This window comes from Brachycentrus maculatus, unplaced genomic scaffold (genome assembly GCF_059751285.1).
Source record: "Brachycentrus maculatus isolate JH-2025_06_01 unplaced genomic scaffold, ASM5975128v1 h1tg000046l, whole genome shotgun sequence".
Lineage (NCBI taxonomy): Eukaryota > Metazoa > Arthropoda > Insecta > Trichoptera > Brachycentridae > Brachycentrus > Brachycentrus maculatus.
In genome coordinates this window covers 565,001-592,500 of record NW_028280800.1, presented here as the reverse complement: position 1 = coordinate 592,500, position 27,500 = coordinate 565,001, and the positions used below count along the sequence as shown (strand labels likewise).

Below are 27,500 nucleotides of genomic sequence, written 5' to 3'. Positions count from 1 at the left end.
TTATTGGAAGTTCTATGTATATGAACCAATTTAGAAACCTTGTTCTTGAATCACTAGAACTTCACTAGAGACATCTATTGGTGAGAAGTATGTGATTTATTAATTGATTTGGCGTTTAATTTGAAGAACTCTGTTTTAATTTAAGTATGTATTAAATTTTAAATCAAACACAGATTTTTTGAGTCTACTTAGTTGTATTTTATTGTTAAAAAATACACAATAATTATTGAAAATGCTATAACTAGGCGAAACAATTGTCACAATTTTAATTTTTATGTGTTTTTTAACAATAAAATTTAACTTAGTAGACTCAAAAAGTCTGTGTTTTATTTAAAAATTAATACAAAAAATAACATTTTTTAATCTTGATACGTAAACAAATAAATGAATATCAAAGAAGTAGCCGACCATATTAAGGGGAGTATTCGGTTGTTTGCTAATAGATCCAATTCAGTAAGCGATCGGTTGCACAAGGAACCGCACGTGAGGCTGCCCGCATTAAAAAAAATATAATTTTTTTAAATAAATTTTGGAAATAAAAATAACTTTTTTTAACTCCTTTACTTTAAATCATACATTTCTTTCACAGAGTGGTTACAGAAAAAATCAATTACGTTTAATGTTACCTAGGTTTAAAGAAAATTTATGTATTAATTTTAAATAAAACACAGATTTTTTGAGTCTACTAAGTTGTATTTTATTAACAAAAACACATAAAAAATTATATGGTGACAATTGTTTCACCTTGTTAGGGCATTATCAAACGAAGTGAAGATCTGAGAATGAGAAAATAAGAATGAGAAAATGGGGGATGTAGGTATGTACCCTTATATTTATTTTCTGGGAAAGGAAGAATTTCATTAGCTACTGTTGTCTCCCATAAATGATTGCCGCACGTGTTAAAACTGTCACTTAGAATTGTATAGCTACATAAGGACCGTAGTCCATTTGATCTTCACATTCGTTTGATAATGCCCTAACAAGGCGAAACAATTGTCACAATATAATTTTTTATGTGTTTTTGTTAATAAAATACAACTTAGTAGACTCAAAAAATCTGTGTTTGATTTAAAATTAATACATAAATTAAAATGGAGTTCTACAAATTAAATGCCAAATCAATAAATAAAATAAAAAAAGTAAATAAAAAAAATTAAAAATAAAAAAAAATAAAAGAAAAATTAGTTGCGATTTATCGTATATTGGGCCTTAAAACCTAATCATTCGTCAATCTTTCCATCTTTTTCCAACAACTCGTAAATGTAAATTACATCTGCAATACGACACAATTTGTACCGACATGATATACATATTATATAATAATTTTATTATATTTTTACTGTTTTATTACTGTGCCAGTATAACGCTTGCCAAGGCAGTTGTTTGACTGAAAGAACAAACAGTGTTATCTTAACAATAGTCTGTTTTTATAAAACGCTGACTTTTTGCGTCTGTAGGATGCGAAAGTCTTCGTAATTTCGATTTTTAGACTTTGATCATATCATAGTAAGTGGTGTCAAAAGTCTGCGTAATCGGAGGGCATGTATGACTAGATGTATAGATGTGAAGGAGACGAGGAGTGTATGTCAGGACAGAAGAGTGTGGCGTTCCATCCTCTCTGCCTACCCCTGCGGGGAAACGGCGTAGTAGTAGTAGTAGTAGTAAGTGCAGTATTTAAAAAATATTTTTAAGGTATTATTCAGTTGAAATAAATATCTACTTTTTCTAGACTCGGTGAAAATTATTGACTTGTACCATTTTATCCCTTCAGTGCAGTACTGTGTACAGAAATCTATTACGCTAAAATAAACTTCTTCTTCTACAAACCCTTATCCGCATGCCAATAGGTGCATAGGGCACTGCATAATATAAACACAGTGTTATCTTGAACGGTAACACATGAAGGAAAGGTTATCAGCCCTCCTATTCTGGTAAAAGTCCAGGGTAATATTGACTAAATATAAGAGTGAAAATATCACTTTTTTCATTTGACCCCACCTGGGAAACAAACCCGGGACCTTCAGAACGGTAGCCGAGTTTGCTGACTATTCCACTACGGAGGCGGACATAATACAGGTTGGGTCAATATAGGTTAGTCATAAAAACATAATGAGGCTTCCAACATGATCTTGAGTTTTTATTCTCTAGTGTTGCCTGACCGGATGTTTTATTTTAACTTTCTTAAGATGAAAAAAGAAGCATTTACCTTTCTTGTCAGCCTCGTTTTGATTCGCTAGTAAGCGCACACTGTCAACCCTCAAATGGCTGACATTTAGATGAATAATTTGTCAATAATTAATAATAATATATTTTGTATACAACATTTTGAGTGTGTCCAAATACTTTAAGTGATCACTTTACACACGTGTAACATTCACCAATTCTACCCATAAAAAAAAAAAAAAATGAAAATAACTCCTGTAATTGGATTGAGTATTTGGACACACTCAAAATGTTGTAAATAAATTATCTGGTCAAATTATAAGCTTAATAATAAAATGAAAATGGTATTTTCTGGCGTTTCTCATGTGTGTGATTATAATCCAGGATTCGGATCTCACATACTAATACAAGAGTTTCTGCTTAATAAAAAGTTTCTTTGCATCTCACCAATAGATGTCTCTAGTGAAGTTCTAGTGATTCAAGAACAAGGTTTCTAAATTGGTTCATATATACAGAACTTCCAAGAATTTGAGTAGTGTGGTTGTCAATAATGGGTAGAATTGGTGAATGTTACACGTGTGTAAAGTGATCACTTAAACCAGCCTATGACGGTCGTCAGCCCCGTAAATGCCCAGACTTCCATATTCTTCTTCATCTTTGATGAGATGTCAAAAATAATATGAAAATAACTCCTGGAATTGGAGATAATCCAGATTTTGTGAACAAGTATTTGGACACACTCTAAATGTTGTAAACAAGAATTAATTTTATGAAAATTGTAAAATAGTTTTATTCTTAATTTTTCTCTATTTTTTGTGTGTATATTAGGTTAAAATTGATGAAACCAATAAAAAATGTACGTAAAAGTACTTCACCGACAATACACACAAGGTGGATTGGTGGGTCTCTGCAAAAAAATGAATATGTTTAAAATTATTATTTAAAAAAAACGTATACAATTTATGTTATGAAATACAAGATCACAAAATAACTTAAAGGCCCCAAAATATAATACTAGTGCAGCTCAAAACCACTATTCTTTTATAGGAATAAAACATTTTAATAAACTACCTGCAAGAATAAAAAAATATAATCAATTTAAAATCTTTCAAAAATGATTTACAAAAACATATAAGGCAAACTCCCGTTTGATTACCATTTATTATTTCTTATTTTTACTTCTTATTTATATGTACAAACCCTGTAAGTTTATTTTTACTTCTTATTTATATGTACAAACCCTGTAAGTTTATTTTTACTTCTTATTTATATGTACAAACCCTGTAAGCGAACTCCCTCTCTTAACACGAGCAATCTGCTCTCTTAGTGAGGTAGCACGTAAAAAAAACTATGTATGTAAATGCAACTATGTTGATTATTTTGCCAAACAATGTATATTTGATTAAAAAAATTATAAATAAAAAATAAAAAAAAAATAAAAAAAATGTTAATAAAAAAAATAAAAGTAAAATATATCTTATACAACGTGTGATCAAGTTAGAAAGTGTGTCACTCTAGGGTTAAGATAACACGTTCTGAATATTTCTCACCTTTCACTCTAATCTTGTAGTAAAAAATTGGTCGGCAAAAGAAAGCAAGTGCTTTTTATTGTTTTCTTAGTAAATGGGCGAGACGTGAGACTTCCATCTGAAGTGACACCTCGTTGGGTTTTTATACAATTTATTACATATTGTTAGAAGAGGTAATTGTCTGAATAAATACCCAGGGCTTCGAAATCTTTTATACAACTTCAGCCCGTGAACAAAACAATTAATTCATGGATTTTTAATTGTAGTTTTACTTGGTAAATACCACAATTTCTTAAAATCTATCGTGACACGTGTTTCGATGCATTCCGCATCCTTTTTCAACACCGTATGTGAAGCCAAGTCTAAATTGTTGAGTTGTGTCTTTGAAACGTTGAACGTTGTGATGCCTTGAAACACGTGTCATGATAGATTTTAAGAAATAGTGGTATTTACCAAATAAAACTTTCATTGAAAATGGATGGTTTCTACCACATAGTGACAAATCAATTCATGAAAATAATTCATTTAGGATTAGATAACGTAGTTAATAATATTAATAATAATAAAACCCTTATCCGCACCCCAATGGTGCATAGGGCACTGCTTCATATGAACACAGTGTTATCTTGATCGTTTACACATGAAGGAAAGGTGATCAGCCCTCCGCTTCAGGTACCAGTCCAGGGTAATATTGAATAAATATTACAGTGAAAAAATCACTTATATTTATTTGACCCCCCTGGGAATCGAACCCGGGACCTCCAGAACGGTAGCCGAGCGTGCTGACCATTACACTACAGAGGCGGACAAAACGTAAAAAGTATAATTATTATATTTATCAAGGGGAATGGGAAAGACATGAAAAATATTTTATTAATTTTTGGAGAAATAAGTGTAAAATAGGTCATAAAAAATACTCTTATAAATAGTTTAATTTGATTAAATAAGTAGTATATGTTTTGAAGAACGAATGAAGTGAATAGTATGAAACAACGGGTTTTCTGAAAAAAGGAAATAATGTTTTGCGGAATAAAGGTTGTTGTAAAAAGAAGGCCACTTTTATTTTAATCTGCTTTGCTAAGCACCTTGTCTTTTTCGTACCGTAGAACGGGGCTACTTGAACTTTGATGTGTAGTACAAAAAAAATTAGATCTGTATTTGGTCTACAATAATGAACGTAACGTATTCAACAATGAACATGATTCATTGTTTCCCTGACAGGTGAAACTTATACGTTCATTATTGTAGACCAAATACAGATTTAATTTTTTTTTGTACTGGGCTCAAGTAACACATCAAAGTTCAAGTAGCCCCGTTCTACGGTACTACGTATGAAGACAAGTTGCTTGTCGAAAGCGGTTGATTTTTATGTTCTACGAGAAAATGAAAGTGGTCAAAATCAAACTTAGTATTTCGTTTATTGTATTAAGTTTCAAAGTGCCACAAAGTATCGTCAGAAACATTCTTTAAAAAATGGTTTATTTATTTTAAATATCAAGAATCGAACCCGATACCCTCAGTAGGGTAGTTAAACACACAAACCGTTTCAGATTATCTCAAAGGCTACCTTTATAAAGACTTATTTTTTTATGATAACCTTTTACAAAGTATTTTTTTGTAGAACTTTTCCCATACAACAAAGTATTTGAAGAAAGTTTTTAGATAATATGTATTTTTGTTTCTTTTTCATACCCTCTTCAACGATACCCACGTACTATTTAGTGGCAAATATGCCATTCACGTATGTACTTTATATTTTAATGGTTACATGGTGTAATATGATTCTAAAATGTGCACAGTAATATAACGTTCATGTATCCAGCACTTGTCATTTCGATATTGTCGCTAGTAAAATTATAGTAATCGTGTTCGATCAGTATATAAACTATATATTATATATGCCAGTGGAAAAGGAGAGATTGCGGTATCATTTCATATTGCCTACATAGTGGCGTCTACATTCCTGGGTAATTGTGCCGCGTGTCGTGATAGCTACGTCCTACCTACATTATGCGGTGAACGGGAAACGACCTGCAGAAGTCAGGGCTTCCGAAACTGTGGTGGGTGAACCGCATCGTCAAGAAAGCATTAACAAAATATGTAGATCAATATAAACCTCAACAAAATCAATCGTCAAGAAATAATCCTTTTTTTTTATTTTATTTATTGAATATGTTTATGACAAAAACATTATAATTCAATTCATTTACTAGACATTTCTACTTTTAACATATCTTATACTATTATTTTTTGACATCTCATCAAAGATGAAGAAGAATATGGAAGTCTGGGCATTTACGGGGCTGACGACCGTCATAGGCTGGTTTAAGTGATCACTTTACACACGTGTAACATTCACCAATTCTACCCATTATTGACAACCACACTACTCAAATTCTTGGAAGTTCTATATATATGAACCAATTTAGAAACCTTGTTCTTGAATCACTAGAACTTCACTAGAGACGTCTATTGGTGAGATGTAAAGAAGCTTTTTTATTAAGCAGAAACTCTTATGAGATGTCAAAAAATAATATGAAAATAACTCCTGTAATTGGAGATAATCCAGATTTTGTGAACAAGTATTTGGACACACTCAAAATGTTGTATCTTATACTAGTTACGCTGTGCCTCTCCAAAAAAGGAACTAAGCGCTTATCCTTGGAGAAGGACCTACACGCATTGCTTATATGTAGTTTAAACGAATAAAAAATAAAAATAAAATAAAAGTTTTCAATCAGCATAGTATAAGACAACAAATAATCCTTATAAACTACATATTTTATTTATTTCATTTTAATTTAACATAAAAAAGACCAAGCTATTGTGCTTGGAGACGGTTTATTCCTAATTTTTATTTTTTTATAATAATGAATAATATTACAGTTTATTTTTCTATGTTTTATTTTTTATGTGTGCTTTTTTTCATTTAACAGATAAAATCATTTTAAAGAAGATATTTGATTTTTTCATTAACTGATTCGAAAGTCAATTTTAATTGGGAATTTTACAGAACAGTTACACCAAGTCATTCACATAAAGAAGTACCTACATTTACAAAATAAGTATTTATACTCTTCCGCAAATTTCACAAAAATAACAAAATTTCACATTTTTAAATGTCAAAATACCTGGAAGAGGGACGGAAAAGAGTAAAAGGGAAGAGAAAAGATTAAAGCTCAAGTCAAATACAAAGATTATAAAAAGAAGGGATAAAAAATTACATTTCTTTATTAAATTATGAAAAAAGGGGGAAAAATGTGACTTTTCCACGGACGTTTTTGTACATTTTCAAGTACCTACTTTCCATCTACTGTGAGTTGATTGCACATTTGATTGATTTTGTCTTTATGATGTTAAAAATCAGGAAGGTGAAATTTGAGCATAGTAATTTTTAATTAGCGTAAGTTAAAACTAATTGGAAAATACGGCATCGTTGAGAATCCCTGGCCAAATGCAGAGTGACGCGGAACGGTAAATTGACGGTCAAGTGCATTATAACTAACTGCGAACATCTCTTTGGATGCAGGGAATGTATATTTATATAGGGTCAGCGATTATTTTGCCGAGTAAATAATATTTAGTAATATTATTTTTTGACATCTCATCAAAGATGAAGAAGAATATGGAAGTCTGGGCTTTTACGGGGCTGACGACCGTCATAGGATGGTTTAAGTGTAAAATCGCCTCACACACGTGTAACAATCACCAATTCTACCCATTATTGACAACCACAGTACTCAAATTCTTGGAAGTTCTTTAAATATGAACCAATTTCGAAACGTTGTTCTTGAATCACTAGAACTTCATTTGAGACATCTATTGGTGAGATGAAGAAAAGCTTTTTAATAAGCAGAAACTCTTATATTAGTGTGTGAGGTCCGAATCCTGGATTATAATCACACACATGAGAAACGCCAGAAAATATCATTTTCGTTTTTTTTTTATTATTTAGCTTATAATTTGAACAGTTAATTTATTTACAACATTTTGAATGTGTCCAAATACTTGTTCACAAATCTGGATAATCTCCAATTACAGGAGTTATTTTTAATAATATGAAAAATGACTCATAAATAAAAACTGGATTTTTTTAGGAGATCGTTTATATCGTTTTTAAAATTTAAAAATATAATAAAATGTATTAAAAATAAAAATCAAGCCACTTATTGATCTTTTTGCAATGCAACAGATCTATTTAGGTAAAACCTGAATGTTTTTTCTCCATTTAAAAAATATTTAGTATATTCAAAGAATTAGAAAACAACACTTTCTTCCCTGTGGCGGGTAAATATTAAGTTAAAAATATGCCGCTTTTGCTGGGATATAGTACATTTTCTGGTCATTTCGAAAACATGCACAACTGAAAATTGACTTTTTTATATAAATTTAAAAGGAGTGAGCGATATGAGGCGAACGTAGTTACAAATACAAGCAGTGGAAGATCGAGGAAAACTTCTTTCTTTCTTTCTGCCTACACTTGCGGTAAGCAGTGTGATTTTTAATAAGTTAGTTATGATGAAAAATGATATAATTCTCAATTAAATGCATTTGTTTTCTGCACACCCCTGCATTCTCCAAACTGGTTGACTCTGCAATTTGCACCTGGAAATCCCATCTTAGTAACAATATTAATAACGGCTTGCAAGAATAATGTGTATAATTTCTTATCATGCCATTTATGTACAACATTTTGAGTGTGTCCAAATACTTGTTCACAAAATCTGGATTATCTCCAATTACAGGAGTTATTTTCATATTATTTTTTAACATCTCATCAAAGATGAAGAAGAATATGGATGAGATGTTAAAAAATAATATGAAAATAACTCCTGTAATTGGAGATAATCCAGATTTTGTGAACAAGTATTTGGACACACTCAAAATGTTGTAAATAAATTATCTGGTCAAATTATAAGCATAATAATAAAAATGAAAATGGTATTTTCTGGCGTTTCTCATGTTTGTGATTATAATCCAGGATTCGGACCTCACATACTGATATAAGAGTTTCTGCTTAGTAAAAAGCTTCTTTACATCTCACCAATAGATGTCTCTAATGAAGTTCTAGTGATTCAAGAACAAGGTTTCTAAATTGGTTCATATATATAGAACTTCCAAGAATTTGAGTAGTGTGGTTGTCAATAATGGGTAGAATTGGTGAATGTTACACGTGTGTAAAGTGATCACTTAAACCAGCCTATGACGGTCGTCAGCCCCGTAAATGCCCAGACTTCCATATTCTTCTGCATCTTTGATGAGATGTTAAAAAATAATATGCCATTTATTGTTGAAATGAGAAATTTCCATTCTAAATAAAAAAAAAGACCAATATAACGAGACGTACAAATTTGGACACGATGAAAGCGAATATCACGCTATTTGATTTTCTATACTTAGCGCACTTTTTTAATACACAAATAACTAGTACGTATATTGAAACTTCTAGTGAAACAAGCAGTACTTTTTTTAACTTTTAAATTAGACTCCGAACAGATATATTCGTAAATCAAAGTAAACGTAAGAATGGTCAGTATAATTTTTTATAGTGCTTGACGTCACTAGACTTCACTAGAGACATCTATGGTGTTATGAGGGAAGCTTTATATTAAGCAGAAATTCTTTCATTTGTATGAGGTCCGAATTCTGGATTATATTCACATACTTGAGAAACGCTAGAAATATAATTTTCATTTATTTTAGCTTATATTTTGACCAGACTATATATTTACAACATTTTGAGGGTATCCAAATACTTGTTCACAAATCTGGATTATATTCTTTTTAGACATCTCATCAAAGATGAAGAAGAATATGGAAGTCTGAGCATTTACGGGGCTGACGACCGTCATAGGCTGGTTTAAGTGATTACTTTACACACGTGTAACATTAACCAATTCTACCCATCATTGACAACCACACTATTCAAATTCTTGGAGGTTCTATATATATGATCCAATTAAGAAATGAATTTATAAAGTATTTTGACACACTCAAAATGTTGTGAATCTGGATTATCTCCAGTTAGGAATTATTTTTACAATATTTTGTTGACATCTCTACATATTATAGATGAGGAAGAATATAGATATGTAACATTCACAAATTCTAACCATTATTTACAACCTCTCTACTCAAATTCTACTCTCTCTACTCAAGTTCTATTTGTTTGAACCCATTCAGAAACATTTTTTATTGAATCACTCGAAATTCATTAGACATCTATTGGTAACATGAAAAGAAGCTTTTTATTGAGCAGAAACTCTTGTATCAGTATGTGAGTATAATAAATAATTTTGTTCTTGAATCACTAGAACTTCACTACAGACATCTATTGGTGAGATGTATGTATTTTGTGAACAAGCATTTGGACACACTCAAAATGTTCCATATTCTTCTTCATCTATGTTGAGATGTCAAAAAATGTAAAATATTAAATAAATAAAACCCTTACCGCACCCCAATGGTGCATAGGGCACTACTTCCTATAAACGCAGTGTTATCTCGATCGATTACACATGAAGGAAAGGTGATCAGCCCTCCACTTCAGTTACCAGTCCAGTGTAACATTGAATAAATATTAGAATGAAAAAATCACTTATATATTTATTAAACCCCCTGGGAATCGAACCCGGGACCTCCATAACGGTAGGCGAGCATGCTGACCATTACACTACGGAGGCGGACAGAAATATTAGTTTCGTAAAATATTAGTTTCTCAAAATTGCAAGAATGTGTATAATTGATCATCATTAATTATTTATATGTACATACGAGTATTTAAATTATTATCATGGCTAAAATTGTGATCGTATCTTGCATTATCTTTATTGTGTTTTCAAATTGTTAGTTACGCAAGTGTAAACAATTTTGCGTTTAGATTATTACCTACGTTACTGGGATATTAAGGTAATTAGATTATTATGAAGTTGAATAAATACAGGTTCGCTTAATTTTGCGACCTTGCTTCTACACCGTCTACAAACGTATCTTTTATCTTTTTATTGCGTAACTTTTCATTTTATTATTTGATAACTGTATCCGTTGCTGAGTCCCTTTTTCTAAATCTGGTTAAATGGAATAGAAAGAAAAAAGAAAGGGCACATTTATAATATGTTTGTCCGCCTCCGTAGTGTAATGGTCAGCACGCTCGGCTACCGTTCTGGAGGTTCCGGGTTCGATTTCCAAGGGAGGTAAAAGAAATATTAGTGATTTTTTCACTGTTATATTTATTCAAAATTACCATGGACTGGTACCTGAAGCGGAAGGCTGATCACCTTTCCTTCATGTATAAACGATCAACATAATACTGCGTTTATATGACAGTGCCCTATGCACCATTTGGATGCGGATAAGGGTTTTATATTTTTATATGTATATAATATTTCAATTCAATTTTCAATTTTCAATTTCAATTTATTCAATAATTAATATATACATTACAAACTAACATTTAAGGCGTATACATAAAAAAAAATTAAAAGTAAGCAAGAAGACTCTTGTTAAATGTGTAGAAGAATCCCGGTTCGGAAGACTCCTTCAGACACATGGAACAGATCAATATCCAATGTGATATTGTTCAACATAGCGGTAGCTCTTCCTACAGGCATAACCATTGGCAGGTTGGTCCTGTGTATAGGAATGTGAAACAATCTATGCCGACGCTGTCTTTGAATATGTGTCAAGCTACCAAGCTGGAGGTCCCGGGTTCGGTTTCCAGGAGGGGGGAGTGAATATAAATATTAGTGTCACTCAATATTAGTGTCAATATAAATATCACTCTCTATTTATTTTGTATTACCCTGAACTGGTCACTGACGAGCAGGAGTGATAACCTTGCCGTCATGTAACTAACGATCGAGATAACACTGCGTCAATACGATGTAGTGCCCTATGCCCCATTGGGTGCGGATAGGTCAGAAGAAATGTACACACATATTTATATATACATATATATATATATATATATATATATATATATATATATATATATATATATATATATATATATATATATGTATATATATATATATATATATATATATATATATATATATATATATATATATATATATATATGTAATAACTATCTGTCCGCCTCCGTGGTGTAATGGTTATCGTTTAACTGACGTGCTGAGGGTTCCGGGTTCAATTCGTATTTCGTAAATCGTCCAATTTCATGTGAAAAACCCGTATACCGTTTATAGATTTCATTGAAAATAACTTCATAATTAAAATGTTACTTTGTTTTAAAATCCCTAAAAACATTATATTATAACTTAATTATAATGTCAACCGGTTTCGAAGCAAGCTAACCGCTTCTTTATCAAGACTTATATTAAAACATTCTTTCTATTAATATTTTTTAGACTATTGTTGTTATATCATGTTCGATTAATAAAAATGAAAGAAAAACAATGATTATGACCGGATATTTATCTAAGACATTTAAATATTTATATTTTTATATAATTTTTTCTATTTTTCCAATATGTGTCGGTTCCCACATTAATAAAATCTAATAATTTCAAAAATTTATTGACTGTTTTATTTATTTGGTAATAAAAGTATCGTATTATAATAATATGAAAAATATCCTTATTGGTATATTAGGAACTCTTACAAATTGATTTTTAGCATTTTTTTAGTTGAGATTATGGATTAGTTCAAACCATCTTGTCCATTTTATTACCATTATTAGTATTTTATTATGACAGTAACATAAACAATATTCAAAAATATGTAAAAATAGTTACATGCGTCATCTGAATAACTAGAAAAGTGAATGTTGGTTTGTTCACATTCTAAAATCTCCTCAAGTTATTCATCAATTGCTTTAAACTTATTTAACCCTTTGGACGCGTAAATCGACTTTAGTCCATGACTTATAAAAGTCGTAAAAGTCGTTTATTTCATGAGATGTCAAAAATAATATAAAAAATATCTCCTATAATTGGAGACAATCCAGATTTGTGAACCATCATTAGGACACACTCAAAATGTTGTAGAATCTTACAATATTTTATATTGTCCATTTCCATGTCTAATAATCATCGTCTCTTCTTTATTTGTCAATAGAGACGAAGCAAGTTTAACGTTCCAATCATAAGTTTGTTGTAAAATGTATATATATATATATATATATATATATATATATATATATATATATATATATATATATATATATATATATATATATATATTGTATATATATATATATATATTTATATATATATATATATATATATATATATATATATATATATATATATATATATATATATATATATATATATATATATATATATATATATATATATATATATATTTAAATATATAAATATGTACACGTATGTATATATATATATAAATATATATATATATATATATATATATATATATATATATATATATATATATATATATATATATATATATATATTATATATATATATGTATATATATATATATATATATATATATATATATATATATATATATATATATATATATATATATATATATATATATATATATAATCATGAGAAACGCCAGAAAATAAAATTTTCGTTTTTTTTATTATTTAGCTTATAATTTGACCAAATAATTTATTTACAACTTTTTGAGTGTGTCCAAATACTTGTTCACAAATCTGAATAATCTCCAATTACAGGAGTTATTTTTCATATTATTATTATTAATATGAAAAATAACTCATAAATAAAAACTTTTTCAGGAGATCATTTATATTGTTTTTAAAGTTTAAAAATATAATAAAATGTATTAAAAATAAATATCAAGCCATTTATTGACCTTTTTGCAATGCAACAGATCTGTTTCGGTAAAACCTGAATGTCTTTTCTCCATTTAAAAAATATTTAGTATATTCAAAGAATTATAAAACAACACTTTCTTCCCTGTAGCGGGTAAATATTAAGTTAAAAAATGCGGCTTTTGCTGGGATATAGTACATTTTCTGGACATTTCGAAAAAATGCACAACTGAAAATTGACTTTATATATATATATATATATATATATATATATATATATATATATATATATATATATATATATATATATATATATATATATATATATATATATATATGTGTATATGTTTATATATCCACCTCTGGTCATAAAATATACCATAAATTTGTTGACAGTTATGTTCAGCGCGCCTACAAGATGGTGTGGTTCATATTTAGGCGGAAAATTACGACGCGTTATGGTAAATTTTAAAAATCATTTTCATGTCCGACGCAGTGACGCAAAATATCGTAAAACGTTAAAAGGTTTCCACGGTTTTCGCGTAAATGTCACATTTTTGCGCAATCAATTAAATATTATTATAAATGTCAACTTGATACACGGTTTTTATAATTATTTAATATTTTAACATGTCATCAAAGATAAAGTAGTCTGGATACTTATATGACTTCTTTGGACCTGTCATTGGCTGATTAAAGTGATCACTTTACAAATGTGACATTCACAATACTAATTTTTTGGAAATCCTACATATATCACGAACCTCATGATGCTTTAAAGGTCATAAACACATTAAATACAGGTAAAAAATCCACTTTCTTCATCATCCATGTTGAGATCTCAAAATGCATTTATTTTGCCATTCAGGACGCAGTTAAGGCGGGGTAATCAATAGCCCGTAACTTAATTTTCTTTTAACCCAGATAATTACCGTAAAACGGGGCTACTTGAACTTTGATGTGTAACTTGAGCCCAGTACAAAAAAAATAGATCTGTATTTGGTGTACAATAATGAACGTATCGACATGGTTCATTGTTTCCCTGACAGGTGACACCTATTGTCACAATACGCTCATTATTGTAGACCAAATACAGATTTAAATCTCTTTTTTGTACTTGGCTCAAGTAACACATCAAAGTTTAAGAAGCCCCGTTCTACAGAACATTTTTTACTTTAAATGCCATTCTAGTTTGGAAAAATAAGAATTTCTCTGAAATAAATATATGATTTTGAAAAATAAATAATATTAAAAGGTAAGGAGTTTAAAATAATAAATATATATTTTTTCAATATTTCTTTTAAAAAATCAAATTCCTATTTACATTCCAAAAAACATTAGAACAGACGTCTAGTCCTCAGCGTGGCCTTAAGTTGTTAACTATCCTTTCGCGTGCTGATTTCGTAAATTTGAGAGTTCACCCTTAACATGGCAAACACTTCTTGCACACTGGATACCTATTATTACAAATAATAAATATTTTTATAGCTGAATTGAATTTCCAAGTGTGCATTACACCGTATGCATAACACAAAGCAAATATGCTCGATACACTGAATGTCTCCGTCAGCTTATCTGTATATGGAGATAACATCGCTGTTTAAATATTGTAAAATAGTTGAATAACGCCTAAAACAAGCTACCGTGTGTAAGGACAAACAGTGAGGCAATTTGTAAACAACGTGTAGATAAATATTTCAGTAATTTAAAGGCGCACAGTCATTGCACTGTTTGCATTTTGCATTCTTCAACCAGCATTTATCCGATAGTAAATTTTTTAATAGAAATGTATATAAAATATAAATATATATATAAATATATATATATATATATGTATATATATATATATATATATATATATATATATATATATATATATATATATATATATATATATATATATATATATATATATATATATATATATATATATATATATATATATATATATATATATATATATATATATATATATATATATATATATAAACATATACATATATTTATGTATATATATATATATATATATATATATATATATATATATATATATATATATATATATATATATATATATATATATATATATATATATATATATATATGGAAGCGACGCATGGAGTTAGCAAAAGATGGATGGCAAACCAGACTGAATGCAGTCAAAATGCGATCCCTCAGACGAATGGGTGGCAAAACGATGTTTGATAGATGTTCGAATGATGAAATAAGGAAAGAATTCAAGGCTGAGATAAGCATAATCGATAGAATTAAAAAAGGTGAGTTGAGATGGTTTGGACATGAGAAACGTATGAGTGAGGAAAGAACGGTTAAACAAACCTATGAGGCGAATGTTGTTGGAAAAAGAAGCAAAGGAAGACCGAGGAAAACTTGGCACAATCAGGTATGTCAAATACATGAATGCGGCCGGTTCGATTCTTTCTGCCTATTCCTGCGGGGAAGCGGCGTGAAGGTTAGTTAGTTAGTTTATTGATAATGCTTATCTTGACCAAAAATTAAAAACAAAGAGGAATAAATAACTTTAGGAAATTTAAATTTTTTATCAAATGAAATTATTTAAAAAAAAAACAATGAAAAATTAATTATTTAAAAATGCATCCAGAAAGGTTTGATATTAAACTGAAGGTCAATCAATCTGGCGGTGTCAAAAGTCTGCGTAATCGGAGGGCATGTATGACTAGATGTATGGATGTGAAGGAGGCGAGGAGTGTATGTCAGGACAGAAGAGTGTGGCGTTCCATCCTCTCTGCCTACCCCTGCGGGGAAACGGCGTGATGGTAGTAGTCAATAAAGAGTATTTATTCCACATACCTGACCCCAGAACGAATACCCGTCGTTTGGAGTTGTTATTTTGGTAATTTATCTTTATTAGTTTCTCCTCCAGTGAAGCGAGTGGAGTTGTCCGATTTGGAACTAATTACATTGTTCTTTTTGCCAGAATTCCTTGGTGTAATCACTTACAGTGCTTCATTACCAATCAGACGTGAAGGTTATTGCCAAATTACCAATTTGGAACTTTTGAAAGTTGTCAACATCAACTTCATAAGGTTTAGCTTATTTTATTGCACAGCTCAATTTAAAACCACATAAAACTCTTCTTCTTATTATTATTTGTCCGCCTCTGTAGCGTAATGGTCAGCACGCTCGGCTACCGTTCTGGAGGTCCCGGGTTCGATTCCCAAGGGGGGTAAAATAAATGTAAGTGATTTTTTCACTGTCATATTTATTAAATATTACCCTGGACTGGTACCTGAAGCGGAGGGCTGATCACCTTTCCTTCATGTGTAAACGATCAAGATAACACTGCGTTTATATGACGCAGTGCCCTATGCACCATTGGGGTGCGGATAAGGGTTTATTATTATTATTATTATTATTATAGGCCTTGCGGCCTGTTTTTAAGAGGGATTAGCCTCCTGCGACGTCGATTCCCAGCTATCGACCCATCTCTTTGGTGGTCTGCCCGGGAGTCGTCTACTATGGGGCTACTATGTGAGGGAGTCTGGATGGTTCCATTCTCACATGCGCATACCATTGTCTCCTTCGTTGCCTTCCCCACCTAACGACATCTTCGATCTCGCATATTTCCCTGATCCTGGCATTTCTGATTCTATCTCGAAAACTGACTAACTAAATAAAACTCTTCTACGTATTCATCGCCACAATTTTTGTTATATACTTCATACATATTGCTCACTTCTATCAACAACGTCATATATCAAAAAACTTTATTTTTCAGGAGATCGTTTTTAAAGTTTAAGAATATAATAAAACGAATTAAAAATAAATATCAAGCCACTCATTGAACTCTTTACTGTGCAACAGATCTTTTTAGGTAAAACCTGAAGGTTTTTTCTCCATTTGAAAAACATTTAATATATTTAAAAAAAATAACCAAACATTACCTTTTCTTCGAAATGCAAAAACAACACTTTCTGCCCTGAAGCGGGTAAATATTAAGTTAAAAATATGCCGTTTTTGCTGGCATATAGAAGGTACATTTTCTGGGCATTCCGAAAATATGCACAACTGAAAATTGACGATTTTTAATATATGACGTTGTTGAAAGGAGTGAGCGATATACGTAGAGTGGTACTTTATGTTGTACGCGGTTTTTACATTTAAATCTATCAAGCTTTTACATTTCTATAAGTAGTCCAAAATCCATATCATACTCATCAGTCCTTAGATAGTCTAAAATTATGTTGAAAAACCGATTTTTGTTTGTTTTCTTTGCAGATTTTTGCTTGAAATGCGTGACATCTTCATTCAGGAAATACTTTTCAATTATCAAATAAAAGTTTCCATTAGTTGAACACGTATTGTTATTGACCTTGGGCGCATTGACAATGAAAATATACTTGATGTCATATTGTGTTAGCGAAGATTGCAGTAACAATAAAGTTATATGCTTGGAATTGCATACAAGTGTTAATTGTGTATTGTGTAATATCGTTACTTCATACATACACAGTTCACAGAGTTCAAACTAGGGTTAACAGTCGTCTCGATATCTGGACAGGTCACCGTTATGGACAGTGATCCCATCAAATGAATACCTGGATTCTAGGTCCTAGATATTACCGCCCCTGAATATTTCACGATATTCAGTAGAAATGATATCGATATTCAGTATGTTATATTCAAAATAAATTCACCTGGGGATTATTTGCATTATAATCAAATGCTTTGTTAACTAAATTTAATAATGTTGAGTGACGGGAGAAAACCATTTGATCTGATCAAATTATATATATATATATATATATATATATATATATATATATATATATATAATAAATATATATATATATATATATAAATATTTATATATATATATATATATAAATATATATATATATATATATATATATATATATATATATATATATATATATATATATATATATATATATATATATATATATATATATATATATATATATATATAAATATATATATATATATATATATATATATATATGTATATATATATATATATATATATATATATATATATATATATTTATATATATGTATATATATATATTTATATATATATATATATATATATTTAAATATATATATATATATATATATATATATATATATGTATATATATATATATATATATATATATATATATATATATATATATATTTTTTTTTTTTTTTTAAATATATATATATATATATATATATATATATATATATATATATATATATATATATATATTTATATTTATATTTATATATATATATATATATATATATATATATATATATATATATATATATATATATATATATATATATATATATATATATATATATATATATATATATATATATATATATATATATATATATATATATATATATATATATATATATATATATATATATATATATATATATATATATATATATATATATATATATATATATATATATATATATATATATATATATATATATATATATATATATATATATATATATATATATATATATATATATATATATATATATATATATATATATATATATATATATTAGACTGTCCCTTGTCATTTCAAATGACAAATATTTACTTTTTTTTTTAAAGTTTACTTAAAAGAAACGAAATTTTAAGTGAGGCAAGCGTGTATCAAAAAAATATAATAATAAAACTATAAACGTGTCTCGATCATTGAAAAGCAATTAAATAATCCATTTGTTCTTCAGGAAATTAATTATTGGATGCCAATTGTTATCGTAGTTTTTGTCACGTTAATTTTTATTGCTCCATTATCAATTTGTTCAGGGTTGTGTTTTTGTCGATCTCATTTTGATGTTTCTCAAAATGTTCATAATTCAACGTTTCTTCATATTCTTCTTGGTGTAAGTCTTGTGGCCTGTTTTTAAGAGGGATTAGCTTCCTGCGATGTCGATTCCCAGCTGCCAAATTATGTCTTTGGTGGTCTGCCTTGGAGCTGGCCGTGCAATGCAATGTGGGGGAGTCTGGTGAATCCATTCTCCTCACACGCGCATACCATTGTCTTCTTTGTTGCCTTCCTACCTATCGACATCTTCGATCTCGCATATTTCCCTAATCCTGGCGTTTCTTATTCTATCTGGAAGGATTGATATAAGATATTGAATTGATCGTATCTATTGTATTGTTTTTAGGGATCAACCTTATTCATTTATTATTTACTATGCACATTCACTTTCTTTTTTGAGGCATATAAACTAAATATGCTATAAGACCTTGTACATACATAATAGGCAAAAAGAAATTTCTTCGATCTCGCGTATTTGTCTTATCCTGGTGTTCCTTATTATATCTCGTAGACTCTTGCCAGATATGCTTTTTAGAGTCTTAATTTCAGACGCTCAGAGCGCGTTTTTTGTTAATGAGGTGTCCTCTCTGCATTCGATCCCATATCGTTCAATCCTTTCAAGAACGTCATAAATAAAAAAACTTGATTTTTCAGGAGAACGTTTTTAAAGTTTAAAAATATAATACAATGTATTAAAAATAAATATCAAGCTACTTATTGAACTTTTTACTGTGCAACAGATCTTTTTGGGTAAAACCTAAAGGTTTTTCGTCCATTTTAAAAAATATTAAGTATATTTAAAAAAAATAGTTAAACAATACCTTTTCTTCAAAATGCAAAAACAACACTTTCTGCCCTGTAGCGGGTGAATATTAAGTTGAAAATATGCCGCTTTTGCTGGGATATAGTACATTTTCTGGGCATTCCAAAAACATGCTTAACTGAAAATTGACAATTTTTGATTTATGACGTTCTTGAAAGGAGTGAGCGAAATGTCATGATGTATCAAATGTATGTATTCTTGGGTGTATGTTTGCACAAAAGTTTTATGTATTTTGTTATTTTTAACGTTTCTTCCAAATTATACTCAGAATCTTTCATTTTTAATATATTTTTCGTAATCGTTTCTTTGTTCAAACATATTTTATATGTACTATCTCTTTAGTATTTTCCTGTGTTTGTAAAAATTGACCTCTGACCGTGAATATATAAATAATAATACAACGATTGCCAATTTGATTTCTTGATATTTTTTATGATAATAAGTCAGAATCATTATGTTTTGACTTAAATAGTATAACAATTTAGATGGTGATATAAGGAAAGAATGCGAGGCTAAGATAACCATCAAATTAAGAAAAGCGTGTTGTGATGGTTTAGGCATTAGAATCGAATGAGTGAGGAAAGAACATTCAAACAAATTAATAGGTTATGCGAATGTAAAAAAAAATATTTTTGGCCACTTCAGTCATCTCTAAAACCGCTCAAAAATAATATTAAGTGTTCAAAAAATAAAAAGAACACCTTTTGTTTTTACGTAACACAATTTTTTTATTCGAAAAAAATTAATATAAAAATTTCCTTGGATTGATTGTCACACGCACGCCGATCGTGATTCGTCTTCGGCTTTGTTGAAATTTAATCAAAGTTATCCAAATTCAAACTTCAAACCCCTTATCCGCACCCCAATGGTGCATAGGGCACTGTATCATATAAACACAGTGTAATCTTGATCGTTAACTCATGAAGGAAAGGTGATCAGCCTTCCGCTTCAGGTACCAGTCCAGGGTATTATTGAATAAATATTAGACTGAAAAAATCACTTATATTTATTTGACCCCCCCCCCCTGGGAATCGAACCTGGGACCTGTAACGGTAGCGGAGCGTGCTGACCATTACACTACGCAGGCGGACACTAAGTTACGTAGGTTAAATTATAACTTCCTTATGTAATCGATGCCCTGGTTTAAAAATAAAAATAATTGACTCTTATACAATTTCAATTTCGTTGATGATTGCTTTGATGCCCCAGAACATATACAGATCATTTTATTTTCCATTGTTTTCTCAACTGCCCATTCAGAATTAACGTCAACATGAATTGTTTTATTTTATTTAACGATTATAATATTTATTATCATCAATGAGAGTTTATTTGTGACATCTCAAGTATCAGTACGATATGCGATTGATTGGGAGTCGGTCGAGTGTATAAGACGGGATTATCTCGTAAATTAACTTAGCCCACTAATCAAAATCTAATCGAAATGAGATTGAAATATTTTCGAGTGTTTTAATAATCCGTGTGTTAAGTGACTTTAATTTTTATTGAATATATATATATATATATATATATATATATATATATATATATATAAATATATATATATATATATATATATATATATATATATATATATATATATATATATATATATATATATATATATATATATATATATATATATATATATATATATAATATTTGTTCGCCTCCGTAGTGTAATGGTCAGCATGCTCGCCTACCGTTCTGGAGGTCCCGGGTTCGATTCCCAGGGGGGTTTAATAAATATAAGTGATTTTTTCACTCTAATATTTATTCAATTTTACACTGGACTGGTACCTGAATTGGAGGGCTGTTCACCTCTCCTTCATGTGTAATCGATCGAGATAACACTGCGTTTATATGAAGCAGTGCCCTATGCACCATTGGGGTGTGGATAAGGGTTTGAATGAAAAATGAATATGTGTATATATATATATATATATATATATATATATATATATATATATATATATATATATATATATATATATATATATATATACACACACATGTATACATACCTTTTAACATCCTGAACTTTATGTTTAATAACAAGTATTTTATTAAAGTTAAAAGCTTTAAATAACAGGGATTTTAGAGTTTTTTGCCAGTATAACCACGATATATGAATATGTACATATACCAACCGCATTTCACAAATGACCGTTGCAGTTACAACGAAAATATTAAAATAATACAAATGAATATATCGATAGCAAATTGATAGTACATACCTACCATAAATTACGGTATTTGCTCGAACATTTAAAAGTTAAATTTCACTTCAAGAAATGCTAATCTCAAACAACATTAGCCTATTTTCGAAGCATGTGAAAATATTAATGAATTCATAATTATCGAATGTTCGACAATACCCCCAGTGTACATAGCACGTGTTGCTCTTCTTATTGTGCTACTCTGCGCTGAAGGTTGGCAATCATCGTGATAATGTTCATTTTGTCACAGCCGCTCTAAACGAGGACTTAGCGCTATAGAGAAGCCACACTCACAAATTTTAAAAGCCAAGATATATGTCTTCCTCCTATCCTGCGTTCACAGTCAAAGGCTGGTTTAATTAATCACTTAATGCACGCGCAACATTCACCATTCTACCAATGATTGACAAACACACTACTTAAGTTTTTGGATCTCCTGCATATATCATTAAAATTCATGAAGCTGTACAAATGAGTTTACAAGAGCATGTTGAATTAAGAAAGCTTTTTAATAGCAACGATTTTTTTTGGATGTATGCAAAAAATTCAAATTCAGTAGACTCTAAAAAACAGTATGTGATTCAAATATTTAAAATATAAATTATGGAGTTCTACAAATTAAACGCCAAATTTAAGAATTTTCAAACGGAAACTTACATTTTATAATTTGTCATATTTGTGCTCATTTCACGCCGATTTTTTTATGCCAGTGTCTTTTGGAATGAAAGAGTTAACGATTAAGATAAAACCGCGTTTATATGATGCAGTGCCCTATTCACCATCGGGTGTGGACAAGGGTTTGAATAAATGAATGATAAATAGGCTGTACGTAACAGAAATAAGAATTAAATAAGAGTGCAATTTTTGAAGAAGAAAAAAGGAGTCGCAAAATTGTATAATGATTTGAAACTGTATGATGAAATGCCTGAATCTATGAAGAATGAAAATAGTCTGAAAGAATTTTAAAATAAATGTTTTGTTTACTGTAAGAAGATATATATGATGTAAATTACGTTTTAAAAATAATTTGTTTCAAGTGTAATACGAGTATAAGGCTATGTAAAAAAATATGTTTTCAATAAACATGTTAGATTGTTATATTATTTCAAGAAATAAAAATACTTTGTGTTCTTATCCACTCACATTTTTATTAACCAACTAGTTTCGGCAACAACCTGTTGCCCTCTTCAGGGTTTCATTTATTACTACTTATAGTAATAAATGAAACCCTGAAGAGGGCAACAGGTTGTTGCCGAAACTAGTTGGTTAATAAAAATGTGAGTGGATCAGAACACATAGTATTTTTATTTCTCGAAATAATATATCAATATGATCCAAAGTTAATGCTTTCAATATTCAAAACATGTTAGATTGTACTTAAAATTTTGACATGGAACCTAACCTTATATCGTCCATTATACGTGTGTTCTAGCGTAAAACGAGATTTACCTGCACCACATTTTATTCCATAATATGTAGGGGAGAGTGCCCATGAGTGGGACAGAGGATGAATGGGACAATCGTCCTCCAGCCCAAACTATTGTAAAAAAAAAATTAAAAAAATACCCAACATTAACGTTACGATATTAGACAGATTAATCCTCAAACTACAGTTCTCGACTGACAGTGAAGCGAGTAAGACGTGTTACATTTTTTTTGGGTCAAAAAGTAAATAATACTGTAATTTGATTATGTTTGCACATATAAGTTATGATAAGTGCTCCAATTGATATATACAATTATTTAAGTCGGTTCTCTCCGTATATTATAAAGTAAGTTTCATCAAATTTACTTTAGTAGGTACATGTGCCGATTCAAACTTTCAGGGTACCCTGCGCATTTACATGATAACTTCATGAAGCGTTGTAACCTTCAGTGTCATTTGTTCGTTAGTACCTGATTAGCTTCGTTTCGCAGCTTTGCTGGTGTTTTATTTGATCTGGAGCCGTTGATTGACACAAGTGTTACGAATGTTAGCGACTACTGTTTGCTCTCAATAATATTTTAATCCTATCTGCTGATCCGACACTGCGAGAGACGCGATTGCTAATGTTGCCAGTCTGTCAAAAGAGACATTTTCAAAATACTGAAAAAATCGTTCAAAATTATTTAGTAGGTGTCTCAACTTGCATATAATTTTTTAGATAGGTACTTCTGTTTAAACCTTGATAATTGATTTCTCATCCTTGGGTAGGGTGGAGAATCCAATATCCGACACAATAATAGTACTGTGATCGTACGAATTTTGATGAAAATGCTACAATGGTTTTGTACTGAGGGAGGATAGGATTTTCTATTTTTTATAGGAAAACTGGATTATGATAGAAAAGTATGACAAGTCGCTCACTCCTTTTAACAACGTCATAAATAAAAAAAGGATTATTCAGGAAATCGTTTTTAAAGTTTAAGAATATAATGAAATGTATTAAAAATAAATATCAAGCCATTTATTGAACTTTTTACTGTGCAAGAGATCGTTTTAGGTAAAACCTGAAGGTTTTTTCTCCATTTGAAAAATATTTAGTAAATTTAATAAAATAATTCAACAATACCTTTTCTTCAAAATGCAAAAACTACACCTATTAAGTTAAAATATACCGCTTTTGCGGTATATTTAGCTAGCTAACTAACTTAGTAGGTAGGCAGAGAGAATAGAACATCACGCCAACCTGTCTTTGCAAACAATCTTCGCCTCTTCCACATTGATGCATCTCCCATATAACAATTATATTGTATAATATTTTTAACAAATATGCCATTTAATTAATAAATTGCTCGTCAATCCGTTTTGTGAGGAAATAAGATTATTAAAAATATATATAAACATATTATTTTTTGACATTTCATCAAAGATGAAGAAGAATATGGAAGTCTGGGCATTTACGGGGCTTACGACCATCATAGGCTGGTTTGAGTGATCACTTTACACACGTGTAACATTCACCAATTCTACCCATTATTGACAACCACACTACTCAAATTCTTCGAAGTTCTATATATATGAACCAATAAATGTAAATGCCCAGACTTCCATATTCTTCTTCATCTTTGATGAAATGTCAAAAAATAATATGAAAATAACTCCTGTAATTGGAGATAATCCAGATTTTGTGAACAAGTATTTGGACACACTCAAAATGTTATATATAAACATTTTAGCGCGTCATCTTTCCACATTTTGATATCTGAAGATAGAAAAAGAAGAATGTGGAAGTCTGGGTATTTTATAGGGCTTGTAACCTGAATCATGTCAAAATGTAACATTCGTCAAATTGATTCATAGCAATGTGTTTATGTCTGGTAAAATAAATTAAAAAATAAGTTTTTTCCGCGAAAAACAACCCTTTTTACATCGTACAACCTGCATTATTTTTCCCGGATATTTAACACTTAAACATCATTACAAAACCCACCTAAATACATCAACTTGCTGCTCAAATGAGAAAAAAAGACTAATGACTCGTATCCATGATCAAATATAGCAAACTCATTCTGATATTGTAATTGCGATTTCGATCTTTAACGAGTGATGTTATGAATATTGGTTGGTTGAAATAAAGGCACCAAGGAAAAAATATGAGGGCATGTTTTTTATGTACTAATTAGAGCTTGAAGTTGAGATGATCCTTTTTTTAAGTACACACATATATTTGCTTGTTGGATACGTGTTATTTGATTCAGTGATTCAGTTAGTCAAATGTTTTGCAGTGTCGTGAAAAACCGGAACGGCGTGTGTGTGACAATAACCTGAGGAAATTTTAAAATATTTATGTTTATTTTTTCGCAAAAAATAAAATAAAATATAAGAGTAATTCAAATAAAAAAATAAAAGGTTATAGTGTGCAAATTAATATAATATTTTTGAGTGCTTCAAGATGGTTTTAGAGATGGCTGAAGTGGCCGAAAGTAAGTCGAATTTAAACAGTTCTTTTGGATATTCATATTTTTACTTATTTATTTATTTTATTCATTTAAACTTCTTCTTCTTCATCTTCTTCTTCTTATTGTAGGCCTTACGGCCTGTTTTTAAGAGGGATTAGCCTCCTGCGACGTCGATTCCCAGCTATCGGCCCATCTCTTTGGTGGTCTGCCCGGGAGTCGTCTACCATGGGGTTGGCCGTACAATGCGATGTGGGGGAGTCTGGATGGTTCCATTCTCCTCACATGCGCATACCATTGCCTTCTTCGTTGCCTTCCCCACCTAACCTAACCTAACCTGATCTTGGCATTTCTCAATCTATCTCATGTATAGAAAATAAATAAGTTGATTGGCGGGCTTATTGCTAAAAAGCAATATCTTCCAACCAACCAAAAACAGAATAGTGATATTGATCAAAACGTTTGATACCATATATAGCTGTTTGCAATCAGAGGGTAGATAGTACTTCAACATAAATAAAACATAAACTACGTTAGATGGTGTTAAATCATAAATATTTATTTTCACCACCCTGGGAATCGAACTCGGGACCTTCTGCACGGTAGCTAAACGCGCTAATCATTACACCACGGAGGAGGACAAAAGTGGTAGAATGCTTGTTGTTTCTAGAACCTAAAAAAAATTGTCCGCCTCCGTAGTGTAATGGTCGGCACGCTGGGCTACCGTACTGGAGGTCCCGGGTTCGATTCCTAGGGGGGAGGTCAAATAAATCAAAATTATTTTTTTACTTTAATATTCATTCAATATTACCCTGGACTGGTACCTGAAGCGGAGGGCTGATTTCATGAGTTAACGATAAAGATAACACTGCGTTTATATGATGCAGTGCCCTATGCACCATTGGTTGCGGATAAGTGTTTATTATTATTATTTTAAAAAATCTCCCTTTAGTTTTTCTCCCTTCATTTTTTTTCTCCCTTCCTCACACACACACACACTCCCACTCTTTTCTCTTTTCTTTTTTTTTTATCTCTGATCGTTATTATAGCATAAATGTGGAATTGTGAAATTGGCTTTATTTTTGTTAATGTAACTTTTTTACTATATACTTTTACTAAATGTAAAATGTTAATTTGTTGCCGACGGATGTTAGAGGTCAAAATAAAATATGGAACAAAGGCAAAATAAAGAACGGGTAAATGATCAAGAGTTAATTTTGTGAAAATTGTAAAATGTTTACATTCTTAATTTTTTTCTCTTTTTTGTGTCTAT

The 27,500-nt window shown here is 30.0% G+C and overlaps 1 protein-coding gene across 2 annotated transcripts in view; it reads left to right on the top strand.

Annotated features, from left to right (window-relative positions):
* Drip (aquaporin homolog protein drip) overlaps nt 1–27,500 on the top strand; it is a 120,992-nt gene that overhangs the window by 24,164 nt on the left and 69,328 nt on the right. The window contains exon 1 of one of the 2 annotated variants that reach the window (XM_088277540.1): nt 26,055–26,254. The exons of the other annotated variant lie outside the window; for it this stretch is intronic. Coding sequence (XP_088133666.1) covers nt 26,224–26,254 — 31 coding nt within the window. The 5' untranslated portion in view covers nt 26,055–26,223. Of the gene's footprint in view, nt 1–26,054; nt 26,255–27,500 lie in introns of those variants that run through there. 2 annotated transcript variants of the gene reach the window in all.